The 17,198-nt window shown below is 47.9% G+C and overlaps 2 protein-coding genes across 3 annotated transcripts in view; one reads left to right on the forward strand and one right to left on the reverse strand.

The window, feature by feature from the left end:
* ARSG (arylsulfatase G) overlaps nt 1–17,198 on the reverse strand; it is a 588,957-nt gene that overhangs the window by 172,967 nt on the left and 398,792 nt on the right. The gene's annotated exons all lie outside the window — the stretch shown is intronic.
* LOC134490421 (ABC-type organic anion transporter ABCA8-like) overlaps nt 1–17,198 on the forward strand; it is a 90,838-nt gene that overhangs the window by 71,728 nt on the left and 1,912 nt on the right. For both annotated transcript variants that reach the window (XM_063293448.1, XM_063293449.1), the window contains 10 exons: nt 6,117–6,240; nt 7,654–7,786; nt 10,923–11,014; nt 11,759–11,931; nt 12,201–12,276; nt 13,423–13,517; nt 14,332–14,451; nt 15,561–15,701; nt 16,284–16,363; nt 16,742–16,797. In XM_063293448.1, coding sequence (XP_063149518.1) covers nt 6,117–6,240; nt 7,654–7,786; nt 10,923–11,014; nt 11,759–11,931; nt 12,201–12,276; nt 13,423–13,517; nt 14,332–14,451; nt 15,561–15,701; nt 16,284–16,363; nt 16,742–16,797 — 1,090 coding nt within the window. The remainder of the gene's footprint in view (nt 1–6,116; nt 6,241–7,653; nt 7,787–10,922; nt 11,015–11,758; nt 11,932–12,200; nt 12,277–13,422; nt 13,518–14,331; nt 14,452–15,560; nt 15,702–16,283; nt 16,364–16,741; nt 16,798–17,198) is intronic.

Genomic DNA, 17,198 nt, shown 5'->3' on the forward strand with positions numbered 1-17,198 from the left:
TTGGTTCTGTGGTAAATATTTGTTTGAGCGCTTCGAATGCTTGCTGACAGGCAGGAGTCCATTTAAGGAGCGCGCCTGGGTTCTTTGAACGTCGCGTATCCCCTTGTCCTTTAGTTTTTAATAGTTCAGTAAGGGGGAGGGCGATTTCAGCGAAATTTTGGGCGAATGCCCGATAGAAATTGGCGAATCCAAGGAAACTTTGTAATTGTCTCCTGGTACGGGGAGGCTCCCATGCCACAATAGCCTCTACTTTTGCAGGGTCCATTTCAATGCCCTGAGATGAAATTCGATAGCCTAGGTAATCAATTTGTGACTGATGAAATGCACATTTTGACAGTTTAGCGTACAACTCTGCTTTTTTCAATTTAGCCAGTACTTGACGCACCAAGTGGATATGTTCTGATATGGTTTCAGTATAAATCAATACATCATCCAAATATACCAGTACCCCCTTAAATAGGTGGTCATGCAAGACCTCATTGATTAGTTGCATAAAAACCCCAGGTGCTCCGGATAAACCAAATGGTAAAACTTTGTATTGGAAAGCCCCAAGAGGACAGTTAAATGCTGTTTTCCACTCATCCCCTTCCCTTATGCGAAAACGAAAATAAGCTTCTCTCAAATCCAGTTTTGAGAAAATTTTGCCTCTGGACAGATGTGATAACATATCTTTGATCAGGGGCAAAGGATATTTATTTAATATTGAGACCGCATTGAGCCCGCGGAAATCGGTACAAAGTCTTAATGACCCATCCTTTTTTGGCCTGAATAGGACAGGAGCTCCCACCGGGGAATTAGCCGGCTCAATGAAACCCCGAGCCAGGTTTTTGTCAATGAACTCCCTTAGCGTAGTTAGCTCTTTGGGAGACATGGGGTATATTTTTGGGTGAGGTAATTTTACATTTGGTAAAAACTCAATGGCACAGTCTGTTTTTCGGTGGGGTGGCAAGCGATCCGCTTCCTTTTCCCCAAATACCTCAGCAAAATCCTGATACTGATTGGGTAGTCCCTCAAGAGATTGAAGCGTTTGCACATTAGTATATGCTACCCCTCCACCCTCCATGTCTTCCAGTAGGTCCTTTTCGGGTACTTTGTAAAATCCATCTGCAAAAGTCACAGTTCTATGCAGCCAGTTGATAAAAGGGTTCTGCTGTACAAACCAAGGCATCCCCAAGATTACCAGAGGACCCCCCACTGGAGCTACCACAAATGGCAGCTTTTCCTGGTGGGAGCCCATCTGCAGGGCGACTAGTCCCGTGGAATGATTGACTGCTTTCCCTCCCGCCATAGTTCCATCCAATTGGGTGAAAATCATAGGTCTTGGCAAAGGGAACGTGGGCAGTTCCAGAGCCGCTACGACATCAGGGTGCATAAGGGAACGGGAGCAACCCGAGTCTAGCATGGCCCACACTTCCACAGTTTTGGTTTTTGAGCTCAGTTTAACTTTAACAGTCAGTGTGGGGAAATTTCCACTCACCGAATCGTGGTTACGCCCAGTTTCTTCCACCTGCCCTAGGGCGCTCTTCAGGGCAGGTGGTAGGCTTTTCCCACCGGCTGCTCGAATTGCAACTCTTCTTCCTCTTCTCTGAAGGGTAGTTCTGGGGGGTCCAGTTCCGCGACGGCTGCTTTCAGTTTCCGCGGTGGAGCAGGAGCAGGCGACTTTACCGTAGGTTTCGTCTGTCGTTCCTCTGGACGGCGTCTCGGGCACGACGTGGCTCGATGCCCTTCTTTCCCACATCTGATGCACTGACCCTTGGAGAACCGTCGCTCCCTTTCCTCTTCCCAGGTTTTCGGTTTGGGGCGGCTGGCAAATCCAGATGTGCGCGCTCCTCTAGCAAGACGCGTTTGTCTAAGCTCTTTGGTATGGGCATAGGTTTGTAGGGCATTTTCTGCGCTGCCCGCCAACTGAATCCACCCATATAGCGTTTTGGGATCATCTCTTCCTAGTGCCCATCGAAGGATTTCGGGTTCTAGCCCCTGTTTGAACAATTCAATTATTGTTGGCTCCGACCAGTCTTCCACTTTTCCTGCCAAAGCTTTAAATTCCAACGCATATTTGGCAACTGAGAGGGACCCTTGGTAGAGTTTCCGCAGGTCATTTTTTGCTGTTTCTTGAGCTAGGGGGTCTTCGAAATGCTGTTTAAGTGCCCACAAAAAGTCATCGAAGTCCTCTAACTCAGTTGCCTCAGCCTGGCATAGTTGCACATACCAATCTGCTGCCCTTCCTCTCAGCTTGTTGGCAATGAAATTGATCTTGCCATGTTCTGACCGAAAGTTCCGACCCCAATCTTCTATATAATGCTTGGCATTAGTGATAAAGAAGGAGAGCGTTGTGGGATCCCCATCGAATTTCACCCCAAATGGTGGGAAGGTTCTCGCCGGCTCAGCTGGCTGTGGCGGTGCCGCGAATGTCAGCGTACGCCGAGTCCCCATGGGTGGTCGATCCCTGGGAGGTCTTGCCTCTCGCTCCCCCCCTTGACGGGCTGATCGAGTCTTGCTTCTCCCCCGGGTTAATAGGGTACTGTGCCTGGGGTACTGTGACGGCTCTTCCTCCCAATCCTCCGGGGTGGGCTCTGCCTCTCTGGGTAGATCCTTAAGGATGGTCACTATTAAATCCATTTTATCCTCTAATGCCCTCATTCGGGCTGGAGTGACCGGCTCTTCCGGAGGTTGGTTGGTTACCACCACCCTCGGTGACAAGGGGACTTCGGGCTCCCAGGACAATTGTGGAGACCCCCTCCCCGGTGCTCTTTCCATAACAGTTCTATGTTCACTCCTGAGACTCTCCTGCATGGATATCAGCAGTTCGTCTAATTGGATATCTCGCAACTCCCGACGTGCTGCTCTTTGCGCTCTCGAGGTTAGCGCTGGCCGGATTCTGGCCGCCTCCCGTTCCTCCTCGCTTCCCTCACTTGCGCGAAGCTGAGGTTCTGTCATCGCTAGCGTTCCCTCTTATCCAACGATTGGATGGGGCTAGCGGAAAATGGATGAAATGATTCTCAGCTTTATGTAACGGTTGCCTACTCCCAAATACTCAGTCTCACAAGCTCGGGCTTAAAGATAACTGATTTATTAAAGGAATAGTATGCAAATACAGAGAAAGCTGAGAATGAGCAAAAGCGCGCCAAATACAAACTTAAAAGCCTTGCCTGTGAGCAAGTTCCGCCCCATCCCTCGTCAGGGCGCTCCCCCTCCCAGGTGCTAGAAGCCGTTAGACGCGCCTGGGAAAGTAACCTTGAGCAGGAGCGCAAACCCAAACATACATTCCAAGCCCTCAAAACAACGGAGGGTGAAGGAATGGAAAAATCCCGGGTGAAGGAACACGGAACAGAAGAGGACATGTGAAACGTTACAATGTTAACAATACATTGAAATGAGAACATGACAGTGCGGGTCTCCCAGTCGATGCGCGGGTTGTTTGTCGCGAGCCATGGCATTCCCAAGACTGCAATGGGTCGTCCGATGTGGGTGACAACGAACGATGTGCGTTCGGTGTGAGTGCCCATTTGCAGGGTGACCGGCTCGGTCTGCATCGTGGCTGGTTTCCCTCCCGCTGTTGAGCTGTCCAGCTGGTGGAATGCCAGCGGCGTGGGGAGGGGGGAGCAGCGGAGGTCGAGTTTGGCGACTAAGTCGGGGTGGATGAGGTTTTTCGAGCACCCCGAGTCCACTAGTGTCGCGGCCGTCGTGGCTCCGTTGCCGGCAGAGAGTTTGATTGCCGCCATTATAACGGAGCTTTCGCCGTTCCGTCGGGGTGGTCCGCGCTGCTGTCCCACCGCCTGCCTCGCAACGCGTTTCAGGGCAGGCGGGGAGCGTTTCCCGCCGGCTGGTCTGGGTCTACGGCGTCCTCTTCCCCCCAGTAGGCGTCCCAGCCTTCCTCTGGTGTCGCTGTGGCTCCGGTCATTCGGCGGTGAGGGGGCGGCGGCGGTTTAGGTGGTTTAATGCTAGTTTTCGGGGCGGGTTTAGGCACACTGGCCGGTGGTCGGTTGGCGAAGCAGTCTGCCGTCTTGTGCCCCAGTTTTCCATACCTCCCGCAGGGCCCGCGATTAAATTTCTTCCTAGGGTATGTGGGACCGGCCGTCCCCATGTGCGGTGCGGGTACCTTTTGCCAGGTGTTGGTCATGTCTTCCGTAGTTGTCATGAGGAAGGTGCACGTGTTCTGCTTTCCCCGCGAGGTGGATCCACCCGTGTAGAGTCTCTGGGTCGTCGTGGTAGAGGGCCCATTGAAGTACGTCGCGGTTGAGCCCCCTTTTGAACATTTCCAGCAGGGTGGTCTCGGACCAGTCGTTGACCTTCCCCGCGAGGGCTTTGAACTCGAGGGCGTAGTCCGGGACAGTGCGTGCGCCCTGTTTAAGTCTTTGGAGTGCGCTTTTCGCCCTCACTTTGGCTAGTGGGTCCTCAAAGTAGCTCTTCATCTCGTTGATGAAGGCGGGGAAGTTGGCGAGGGCGGGGGAGCTGGACTCGTACAGTTGGACGTACCAGTCCGCCGCCCGGTCTTGTAGTTTGATCGCCACGGCTGCGATCTTGTCCGCTTCGGAGTCATAGGAGTGTCCGTGCCTCCCCATGAACTCCCTGGTGTTCGTGATGAAGAATGACAGTTTCGCGGGGTTCCCATCAAAGAAGATGGGGAAGTCCTTTGGGGCCCAGGCGTTTTGTGAGCCCCTTCCTCTCGCTTCCCGGCCTGCGGCGGCGTCCGCCTGGGCCGTTTGTTGACCATCATCTGGCCCGTGTGAGTTCGGCGCCTTGCTCGGGGTGTGGACCTGTGCGGGGACGTCGTTGGGCGGCGCGGGGGACATCAACGACTGAAGCATGGTCCGGAGTTCCTTCAGTTGGGTCTCCATGGCCGCGAGTCTAGCTTGTGCGTCCTCGTCCGTGATCCGCGCCGCCGCTGGGGCCGGTTCCATCGGTGTGTCGGCGGGGGTGGGTCGCCGGTGGGGTTCAGGCCCTCCCGATCGTTGGTCCGCTTCCTCCGCCGTCGGCTGGGTTGCTTCTTCGTCCTCCCCCGTGCTTACCGCCGTTGGGCTGCCGCTCCACTCCCGTGGCTGGGGTGCGATGTGGGGCGCGGGGTTCTCCACTGGTTTCGGGAGGTATGTTGCTCCCTCCTGTGGCTGGGTTGCCTCCGTCGCCATCTCCCCTTGGGGTTGGAGCTGAGGCTCGGGTTGGGCCGGGTGGGCGTCCATGGCTCCGGGAGTCTCCGGTGCCTCTGGCCTCGATCGGTCCTCCTCTGCTTCTTGCCGTGTGGCTCGCCCCCCTTGTCCGCGTCGCGCCGGCCTCATCGTTCCTGGTCTTCTCGCCGTCTACTCCTCCCGCGGATCGTTGTCGTCCGGTGGGGCTCGGCGAGGCTGAGTTTATGACTCTCAGCTTTATGTCATGCGCTGCCTACCTCCGAGTAACACACAGACACTGATTCCATTGAAGCAGGCTCTGGTTTATTCGTAGTGTAGATACAGTGGTAGAAAAAAGCTGAGAGTGACAGGAGCGCGCCGGTGCGGGGTTTAAATACCCCGCGCCGGTCAGCGCCCCCTCACTCGCGGGTACGTCACCCCCCTTTGTCCAACATGCTGTCTTGCCGGTAGGTGAGGGGTTGCGAGGCCCCGCTGGCGCTCCGGGATCACCCATCATCGGTTTCCCTATTCCTCCGGTGATTGCTGTCAGCTGGGCGATCTCCGTTGCGCTAGCGCTAACAGCTTGGGTGTGCCTCGCGATCCGCTTAGCCTTTGTATCTTGTTCTTTAGTCTTTGTAAGTTGATGGCTGCTTATCTTGAGCCCCTTCCCCTGTTTCCTTGTTATTGTCATGTGTGCCATTGCGCTGATGTCTTCAGCTCACCGGCACTCATGACAAAGGCCAGTAACAATCTGGGAAGAACCAGGTGACAAAAAGTCCTCTGCTTCTTGCAGACACAGACGTTCTATGCCAGAAATCTCTCAATGTGTCAAGCTTCTTTCCTTTCTAAGGCCTTCCCCTAGTCATTTTGCTGAGGGTTTTTTCCAAACATTTCTCATCTGATCTCATCATGGTTCAGAAGCTCTGAACCTTCTGCTGCCTTCCAAGTTGAAATTACCATTTATTCTTTGATATGTGGTCACTTCAGACCTGTTGTTGTATCTTTGATATCTAGAATTTCTCCACAAAGGAAAAGAACCCATCAGAATCCTGACAAGCTCAGCCAAGAGGACGACAGAGATGTCCTAAAAGAAAGGGCAAGAGTTCAGAGTGCACTGGCCTCTGTCAATCAAGAAGAGGTAAAATATAACGATTGGGCTTTTCTTATTTTGAAAAAAAATGTACAACTTGTTCCATAGATATATGTGATTTGCTTATGAAGTATAGCCAAATGCACAATCCTGCATATTGTTCTGTCTAGCGCCTTTACCCTGCAAATATATACTTACCTTGAATGCCTCAAGGGTACTGAGTCCCTACTGAAGTAAGAAAACACCAGGGTCCAGATAGTATTTTGTGTCCTGTGTTCTGGGTCATCTGGATAGGCAAAGTTCTCTGTACAGAGAGGACAGAGTGTTAGGAGGAGGCAGGACTAGGCATGGAGAAAGGCATGGGCATGAGTGAACCTCCACAAAAGAGCTGAGTTTATTTATTTATTTATCGAATTTATCCCCATCCATCTCCTCCCGTCGGGGGACTCTGGGTGGTTTACAACAATCGATTAAAAACCGTACCCATAAATACACAGAATAAAATACAGTAATAAATAATATAAATAGAGGTAAAAATAAAAAATCCAAGTGGTGAAGAATCTAAAACAGTCCAAGTGTGGGAGGAGTGGTCTATAACAACGATCCCCATGTAGATCTATTCCCCTCTCCACCCCAAGCGAGGCGGCAGAACCAGGTCTTCAGACTCCGCCGAAAGGCCAGGAGTGATGGGGCCAATTTCACTTCCAGGGGCAGCATGTTCCACAGGGTGGGAGCTACTGCGGAGAAGACCCGCTTCCTGGACCCCACCAGATGAAATTCTCTTACAGACGGGGTCCGCAGCATGAGTTGCCCTTGACTTGCGCTGGTGTTTAATGATTAAGTCTTCCAAGTCTTGAAATGGAGAGGTGGTTGCTGGAGGCCAAAACTCTTTTTGCACAATAAATGTATAGCCCAATTCCCCCAGGATAAACCATGGAAACCAGCATCAAGAAGCAGCAAAGAGCAATTTAATGAAACAAAGCGCCATCAGAGGAAGAGCATGCAGGAAGAACATTTGAAAGAGATTGAACTGTAGATATTATGCTTATGCCAGAATGTCCAAGACCATGTAATGGGAGCTGAGAAATCTGGGGAAGAGTTAAAACAAGAGGGGTCTAGCCTTTTCTATTGTAAACCTTCAGGACTGTGGCACTGGCACAGTTATTGTTGCTTTATTGTCCAAACCAGTTTGGGGAGATATTCTTTAGATGACAGTTCACACAGTTAGATGATAATGTGGCAAGGAGACCATGGGAAAGATCTGTGTTACACACTGGTAATCTGCTTCCAGGCAGAGACCATGTTGAACTACAGTGGCAGACTCTTGATAAGAAGCACCCACTTACACCTCCTCCTGTGATTTACCAAAAGCGATCGCCTTATATGACCCATGCCTAGATCAACTAAGACTGAAAAATGGCCATGTGCGTATTGCATAAGCAGTATCTTCTCTCTACTCAGAAACCAGTTATCATTGTCCATGACTTGCGCAAGGAATACAAACATGGGAAGACCTGTTCCTCTTCCTGTTTCACGAAGAAGAAGGAAGAGAAGAAAGTGGCTGCCAGAAACATCTCCTTTTGTGTTAAAAAAGGTTTGATCAGAGTAAACCATGTTCTTAAGTCAATCTCTCTTATAAACCTATTATTTATTTAATTAATTAATTTATATCACCACCCATCTCCCCCAATAGGGGACTCTGGGCGGTTTACAATAGTTGTTGAACAGCAAAAATTAAGTAACAGAAGCACGGTGGAGTCTCTGAAGCACTAAGGCCGCGTTAGGGACAGTAATGCGTGGAATTTCACTGAGCAAGAGATGTGCAAGTGTAGGTCAAGCATGACGTATTTCCCATCAGACTATCTCGCTCACCCACAGAATTCAGTTACCCGGTTGTCAGGCTAAGGTCTCACAATACACCTCTTCTCAGTCTCCACTTTGGAGTGATGGCCGAGGATCAGGGTAGTCTGCGAATAAATCACCCGCTTCGGGGTAGAAGTCTACTGTGGGACCTGATGGACTTTGGTTTTCACTTGCTTCAAAGTATGGGACAGTTACTGCCCACCCCTTCCAAGAAAACGTTGTGAGACAGAATTCACTAGAGAGAAGAAAGAATTTTACTTCTTTTTTTAGTGCAAACTTAAAAAGAATCAGAAGTACTCCCAAAAGGAAAACGGGAAATAATGCACTTTATAGCAACTACAGTAGCAAGCTTTGATAGCACACACCAATTTCTCATTTCTAAGCCGTAGGGTTCAGTCTAATCCCTCAGCAACGTATGCATATTTTTACCCACTTTAGAGCACGGGTGTGTGTGTGTGTGAGAGAGAGTTCTGATTTTCTGCCATTTGTAGTTGGCCTCCCAGGATCAAACCTCTTCTGAATAACCTGCCATGTCTTTGTGGAGATTTGAGAAGCCCTTTTCATGGCCCTTTACAATAGCCAAACACCCAGTGATAAAGTTTGCGTGGCATTTTTCATTTAGAATCCAGTTCAACGAGAGTGAAACTTGTCAGCCAGGATGAGATACACAAATTCCTCCAGAAGGAAAAAAAGAATATTCACCAAAAATTTCCAATAATGGTCCATGCTCTAGTCTCCACTGTTAGTAAACCCATTTCCACAGGGAGGACCATGCTAGGGAGCAACTTTCTCAGAAGCCTAGATGGAATAACCTTTAATGCAGCAAAATTATAACAAGGGCTAAGATTATGGCTAAAATATCCCTGTTCTTCTCTTTCTGCCTTGATATCTGTTTTGTTTATTTATTTTTATTACTTATTTTAGTAGAATGGTATCATAATATCTGAGGGACATCCTTATTTATTTATTTATTTATTTCTCTAATTTATCCCCGCCCATCTCCTCCCGTCGGAGGGCTCTGGGCGGTTTACAACAATTGATTAAAACCATCACAATAATACAAAAAGTAAAATACAGTAAAAAAAATAAAAATAAAAATAAAAAATCCAAGTGGTGAAGCATCTAAAACAGTCCAACTGTGGGAGGAGTGGTCTATGACAACCATCCCCATGTAGCTGTACTCCCCTCTCCACCCCAAGCGAGGCGGCAGAACCAGGTCTTCAGACTCCGCTGAAAGGCCAGGAGTGATGGGGCCAATCTCACCTCCGGGGGCAGCATGTTCCACAGGGCGGGAGCTACTGCAGAGAAGGCCCACTTCCTGGACCCCGCCAGATGAAATTCTTTTACAGACGGGGTCCGTAGCATGCCCTCTCTGCACGATCGGGTGGGACGGGTTGATGTAATGGGGAAGAGGCGGTCTCTCAGGTAACCTGGCCCCATGCCATGTGGGGCTTTAAAGGTGATGACCAACACCTTGAATTGGACCCAGAAGCAAACTGATACCCAATGCAGCTCGCGCAGCAGTGGTGTTACATGTGCCCTTCTGGGGGCACCAAAAACAGCTCGCGCAGCTGCATTCTAGACCAGCTGAAGCTTCCGGATACTTTTCAAGGGTAGCCCCATGTAGAGCACATTGCAATAGTCTACCTGAGAGATAACAAGGGCATGAGTGACTGTTCGAAGGGCCTCCTGGTCCAGGAAGGGGCGTAACTGGTGCACAGCACGTAGCTGCACAAAGGCTCTCCTGGCCACGGCTGCCACCTGCTCTTCGAGCAGGAGCCGTGAGTCCAGGAGGACCCCCAAGTTACGCACCGGGTCTGTCTGGGGCAGTGCAACCCCATCCAGAACCAGAGATGTTAATGTCCCGGATACAGAAGAACCAATAACCCACAGCCACTCGGTCTTACCAAGGTTCAGTTGAAGCCTGTTGTTCCCCATCCAGGCCCCCACAGCCCCCAGACACTCAGAGAGGGTGGTCACGGCATCACTTACTTCACCCAGGATGTATACTTCACCCAGTATACTCAATATACAATTGAGTATCATCAGCATACTGATGATATCTCATCCCATAGTGACGGATGATCTCACCCAGCCACCACTTTCTCAACCACCTTCCCCAGAAAGGGGAGGTGGGAGACTGGACGAAAATTGTCCAGAACAGTAGGGTCCAGCGATGGCTTCTTGAGGAGGGGGTGTACCAACGCCTCTTTAAAGGCCGCCGGAAACACCCCCTCTCCCAAGGATGTATTAACCATTGCATGGACCCAACCACATGTGACCTCCTGGCCTGCTTTTACTAGCCAGGAGGGACACAGGTCTAGATGGCCTGTGGTGGCATTTACTGTCCGTAGGATCCTGTCCACTCTTAAAGAGAATACGCTTAAAATAAATTTAACTGGAGCAAAAACAGACATCGAATATGGTCTTTCTTTGATTTTCTCTCTTATAATATTGTAGCGTGGATGGAGTTGGGAGCTAGATTTATTTTGTTAAAAGTGTGCATCCATATGGTATGTAGATGAATCCCCAAATAGGCAGCGGCTTTTTCTTTTCATTCCTCCTCCTGGATGTTCTGCTCAATCTTCACAACAGGAAGTTGAGTAAATTACAGGGGGCAAAGGGTACATTCAACTAGCTGTAAGGGGAGAAGAAATCTGTCCTGGAACAGAGTTCTTTTCCACTGACAGATGAGTCCATCTTTGTCTTAACACAAAAGGATTTGATTGATTGATATTTTGAATACATCTTAGGAAGATAAAAAAGAACTTGAATACTCATTAAAGTAGATGATGTAATAAACCGGTTTGTAGTATTCCTTATGCATTTACTTGGCTCTATTTTAATAGGAATATTTTACTTTGTAGGGGAAGTTTTCGGGCTTCTGGGACCCAATGGAGCTGGTAAAAGTACAACTATTAACATGTTAATGGGAGACACGGAGCCAAGCGCAGGAGAGGTAAATGTAGCCTGCTGAAACACAGATCAATGGGTGGACAGAGTCCAGAGCCCATTTTGCGATCCCTGTACCTCTGGGTTAGAAAAAATAAAAAGTAAAGTTTGAGAGTGTCTTGCTCTTCCTGCTATTTATCATTCCATTGTAACTGTTGATTTAATTTAGGAAAGTAAAGAAAATGAAATCACCTTGAACTAGTATATTGGAAAGCTAGAGGTGTGGGTATTTAAAAAACCATTTGGGTGTTAATTTATCAATGGAAGTAGTGACAGGAGACACAAAAACTCTCTGTGAAGCTCCATAAGTCATCCTCCATCCAATCTTTGCTCTAGATAATAGTTGCCCTCTGATATTGGATATCGCCTTATGCTAGGTCTCCTCATCTTTCTTGGACTGAGTTCTCAATTTTATTTATTTATTTATTTATTTTCTATCCCTCCTTTATTATTTTTGTAAATAACTCGAGGCGGCGAACATACCAAATACTCCTTCCTCCTCCTATTTTCCTCACAACAACAACCCTGTGAGGCGAGTTGGGCAGAGAGAGGGTGACTGGCCCAAGGTCGCCCAGCCAACTTTCATGCCTAAGGCGGGACTAGAACTCACTGTCTCCTGGATTCTACCGGGTGCCTTATCCACTAGAACCTGCATTTCACATATGTTCCTTGTCAACTGTCTGATATTTCAAAATACGTTCTTACCTTGGACAAAATCAAATGAGACCCTTATACTACATGTCTGTAACAGGTACAGATTAAAGGAGCTGATGGGGCCGCCACAGAAGAAAATGCTGGTGGTTTTCTTGGCTACTGTCCTCAGGAGAATGCTCTCTGGTCCAACCTGACCATGAAAGAACACCTGGAGATTTATGCAGCTGTAAAAGGGATACGGAAGGATGCTGCTATTATGGCCATTAATCGGTATGGACAAAGTTACCTTTTTAATAATTAAACCCCTGCCACAAGATTTGTTATTATTAGGAGTCAGTTTGTATATCCCAAACTGAAACATATTAGAAAGTTTTGACTTTCCTTTTTGGAGTTCTCGAGCAACACTTGGAACTCCTACTTACGATCCAAAAGTACAGTGGAATGTCCTTTATGTCCTTAATGTGTTTGTTTGCAGTTGTGGTATTAGGAGGATCAACTGCAGAATAGATCAAATGTTGTAATTTCCACTTTGTTTTTAGAATAGCTCGAGCACTAGAACTCCGAGGGCATTTAAAAAAGACCATAAAGACTTTAGCGGCTGGATTAACCAGAAAAGTAAGTGCAGTGTTTTGTTACTCTGGTACTGATGGATCAAGATTAAAGGCTTGGTACACATCTGGTAGCAGCATCAAGAACAATTGGGTTGCTGCTGTTCGGTTTCCCCCCTTATCCATCTCCGCCATTCTACCGCTTTCTCTCTCTCTTCCTCTCTGCATTTTTTTCTGTGAAAGTCCAGGCCACGTTGGTGCTGCTTGAAAGCAGATTTCCATAAGGGGTGGCAAGAAGAGAATGCCCACTGCTGTACGGGAGCCCTACTGGCATGAGCAGCCATGCCTGGAGCCCTGGAAACCGGGATTCAGCGTCCGTTAAGCAACAAACCTTATATGGCACTCGACTGGCTCCTCTTTGGCTCTCTGGCTCGGAAAAACTCCAGACTTTTGAATCCATTGGACAGTAGGAATAAAGGGAGGATCTGCTGGATAATCAGAGAGCAGCACAGAGCATCCAGTCAAACAACACTGACATATTTAAAACGGACTTTGCTTGACAGATGTTCTGTTCTACCTATCACACAATTAAAAACTGTGGATTGGGAAATTACCCTCCAGTATGTCCAAAAATTCATTCTCATATAATCAAGTTTAACTTGATTCACGAAGAGTGGAAAATATCCCAGACTCTGGTGTAGCTCTTCAGGAGCATCGCAGAAGTATTAGCGTGGCCCTAAATAATACGCACCCAGAAACGTGATGACGTATGTCATAGTTTTTTTCTCTCGTGGTGACTTCAGGTGTGTAGAACAAACTACGTAAGATGAGGGATGTTTGTTTCAGGTCTAGTGGAGTGTTGGGGTATAATGAACATGTTTAATTTCCTGGTGCTGATTCCGCATTTCCAGCTTAAAGTAGCTGCGTTCATTATTAATAAGAAGCCCCTTGTCCATCCTGGTCCTTGAGAATTTCATGTAAAACTAACAAGATCTTTTGACATTTTCTGGTCGGTTGATTTCAGAATACTAATGCTGCAGCAGTCTGTTTTTTCTGACGTATTCCTGTGGAGCTTCACAGATTCAGAAACGTGTGGTTGAAGAGCACTTTACAAATACCTTTTCAAAATTGTTATTTCTTCACATTTCTATGCTGCGTTTGCATGAAGTATTAACTGTGACTTCCAAGATAAGATTCATTTTCTACGTTTTAGCTGTGCTTTGCTCTGAGCATGCTGGGTAACCCCACTGTGATGCTTTTGGATGAACCAACCACAGGCCTGGATCCCAAAGGAAAGCGCCAGGTGTGGTGAGTGACTCAGACATTCACTCTTTAGAATGAGAGTTGCACATTTACCGTTGGTGCAAAAGGACCAACCCCCGTCTCCCCATTTCTTTCCTCAGTCCTTTATTTCTATTGCGTGGGGGTGGGGGGGGACGACCCTTCTACAAATAATCTCTAAAGCCAATGACTGGACATTACTTCTCACGTCTGAAGACAGAGGAAGCATCTGACAGCATTGCAGGAGGAAATCTTCCCGTTCATACCTCTAGAAGTATCTCAGTGCACTGTTGGAAAATGAGATCGGTTAAGCTCCTATCTGTGCCGACAGTGAGTCTGGCCCATGCTGAGGAAAACTGCTTTCCTCCCAACTGCCAGATTCTCTTCCACCTTCTGCTCATGATCCCAAAGGCTGAAAGAGAAAGCTTTCCCAACACTCTTGATTCTCCCTGTGAGGAGACCGTAGCCATTTTCCATAGGGGGGGGGGAGAGAGAGAGAGAGAGAGAGAGAGAGAGGGAGAGAGAGGGAGAGAGAGGGAGAGAGAGAGAGAGAGAGAGAGAGAGAGAGAGAGAGGGAGGGAGGGAGGGAGGGAGGGAGGGAGGGAGGGAGGTAAGGAGAACAAGATGCAGGTTTTTTGTTTGCACATTATTTCTCCCTTCCTCTATTCTCCCTCTTTACAATTCCTTCATGCAAAGTAATCTGGGACTAGATGGAGGTATTTTTTCTTCTGGCATGGAAGATGTGGCCGTCAGTCAAGCAGGATCAGAACAGAAGGCAGGAAGAGGCCTCTGGGGCTGCTTCAGGGCTGCTTCATCTTCCTCCGTCATGTGTTGTCCACAGGAGAGCAATGCGCACTGCGCTGCAGGACAGGGACAAAGGAGCCATTCTGACAACGCACCACATGGAGGAAGCTGAGGCGGTGTGCGACCGAGTAGCTATCATGGTGTCTGGACAGCTCAGGTGGGCTTCCTGAAATACTTCATCTACTGTATATAATAGGATACCACAAATAGAGAATGAAGCAAAGTGGATGAAGCAGAGGATTCTTCTTGTTCCACTTCCATTTTCTAATTCAAAGAAGCTTGTTTTCTTCAGCTCATGATTTCAATATGTCTTACTAGTAATTGCTTATGTAGCCATTTCCTAGTTCTAAGCTGATTGTGAGGCCTCAAAGACAAGCTGAAACTGAATGAATTACATGGGAGTTCAGATGATACCGTCACAGAGAGAAAAACCATATATGGGCAATTGTAACAGGTGTCCTCCGTGTGCCTGATACAGATTGCAGGTGCTCTACGGGTGCATGGTTTTTCATGCGCAGAGATCTTCCACATGAAAAAATGCCCAGGCTGGGCCAAGGTTAGGATTAAGGTTAGGTCACGTGGAGGATATTCATCTAAGTAACGCCACTCCCCATATGAGCAAAAGTCGTGACTGATGGGAGTTGGGGTAGCACACAAAACCATATGACTTCACACAGGCATTCTCTGAATGCAAGGGGAAGGGTGGCTGCATGACATATCCGGTATTTTTATATTTTTACTGGTGTTTAAGGATACTTATATTGGATTGATTGTATCGTTTTTATTGACTGTTATTTATTATCTGTAAGCCACCCAGAGTCGTTGTGTACGAGTTGGGTGGCAAAGAAATTTGATAAAATAAATAAATAAAAATATCAGTGGAAATAAACTAGTTCCAAATTAAATTCACGGCCACGACGATCGCCATCTCCATCACCCTCCCCCAGCCGGCGGCAGCCACCAACCTGCCCGCCAGCCTGCTTGTGAGCTGCCGGGGACTTGCGACTTCCTGCCAGCTTCCCCATTGACTTTGCTTTTGTTGGAAGCCGGCAGGAGGTTGCAAAGAGGTTCTCACTGAATGGCGCCGACGGGGAGTGCCGAGATCGCCTTCGCTAAGCAATGCGGTCGCGTGGCGTTGTGCTTTGTGACCAGATCGCTTAGCCATGGAATTCCGCTCCCAATTCCGATCGTTAAGCGAGGATACCTGTGTCTGAATTAATGACATCTTGAGACCGTAAGATATATGGTCATCTTTTCTTCCTGCAGGTGTCTTGGTTCAATTCAGTATTTGAAAAGCAAATTTGGGAAAAATTATTTGCTGCAAATAAAAGTAAAGGGAGTAGAACAAGGCGATCTCGTGAATACTCAGATTCTAAAGATGTTCCCACAAGCAGCTCGTCAAGAAAGGTAACTGCAACATTTCTCTGCACCTTGACAGATTTTTTAAAAAATGTTTTCATTAGTACCTTCCGTATTCCTGTTTGATACTGAATTTCTTAGATATTTTTTTGCCCATGGGATAGGTCAGGTTATCCAGATGCAGCATTTCCCCTGCTGCCTCTGGTTAGTCCACCTCCAACCAAGGAAGTGTGCATTTTCCAAGCTGGATGGGGCTCTTGCGTGAAGGTCTTTTCTGAAATTACCGTCAGCTGGTATATAGCTGGAGCCTTTCAACTAGGTGGAAGTGTGAATGCTATTTGCTCCTTCCTCTCCTTCACCCTCGCATTAAGCCCAAAGTTTCACTGCTGGGGAAAAGCCGTATACCTGGGTGCAGAGGGCTGTAATATGGGTTTCCTGGCCAGGCAAGGATCTTGCACGCAGACCCTTTCCCAAACAGGCAGCTGCTGCTGTGCCCCCAGAGTACTGCTGTGGATTTATCCTTTGTGCCCCCTTCCTTGGCAGCTAGACCTTTCTTCTTCTGTACAGGTAGATCTGTGTTAGTATTTTGGATCGGTTTTATAAATAATGATTGGTTTCCCCTCCTCTTAGGATATCCACTTTGTTGGCCTACAAGATCCCAATGGAAGATGCACTGCCTCTCTCCAAAGCCTTTGCCATGCTAGAGGACGGTATGTCTGAATAAACTTTGCAGGGATTCGCGAGTGCCTGCAGACTGCTTGGAACCTAAATCGGGGGCAGACTCGCTGGCCACCTCAGCTTCAGCCACCCACAGCAAACAGGCTTGTGCAGTGCCGCTATTCCTTGCAAGCTTTGCCCCCAGCTCCTCTGAGCTTCTCAGAAAGAGTAATCTTCCATGTCAAAAGCATACTTTGGATAAGGAACTAAGTTAACTCTCAGAAGTATGTGTAGACGCTACCCCGGGGAATGGATAGATACAGGATGTTGGACAGAGAAAGTAATAGTGCAAACAGGAAGGCAAGCAAATTGCTATCCAAGCAAGATGGAAAGCAACCAGATACACCTGACTTAATTTTTTATTTACACAGCTAAACAGCGCTTCAGTCTTGAAGAATACAGCTTTTCTCTGAACACTCTGGAACAGGTAATGGGCTTAAAAATTCAAAAAACATAGTGGTATTGATAGGGAGAGAGTACTCTCTCACAGCCCAGAATGAAAAGATGGCCTAAAAGTTATTTGGGCTATTTGGGAGCCGGAGGTGAAACTCTTCAATCTCAGGTGACTGGAACAATTGGAAGGGGGGAAAAAAAGGCCAGGGGGAGAACTAGCTCTTCAAAAAAGAACAATCATTAGGGGGAAAAAACACACTTTTTCTGTCAGGTTTCAAACTAGCAACCTTCTCTAGGCTAAGGGAGGATCTTAACCACTGTGCTGTTCTTGTAGTGCTGGTAAAGGGAGTTAGAGAAATATTAGACCGCCTGCTGGGGAAAAGGAGAACTGTTTTTAAAAAGCAGATTATTCTCCCTGTATGTATCTACATTTTT

Source organism: Candoia aspera, chromosome 2, assembly GCF_035149785.1.
Source record: "Candoia aspera isolate rCanAsp1 chromosome 2, rCanAsp1.hap2, whole genome shotgun sequence".
NCBI classification, from domain to species: Eukaryota; Metazoa; Chordata; class Lepidosauria; order Squamata; family Boidae; genus Candoia; species Candoia aspera.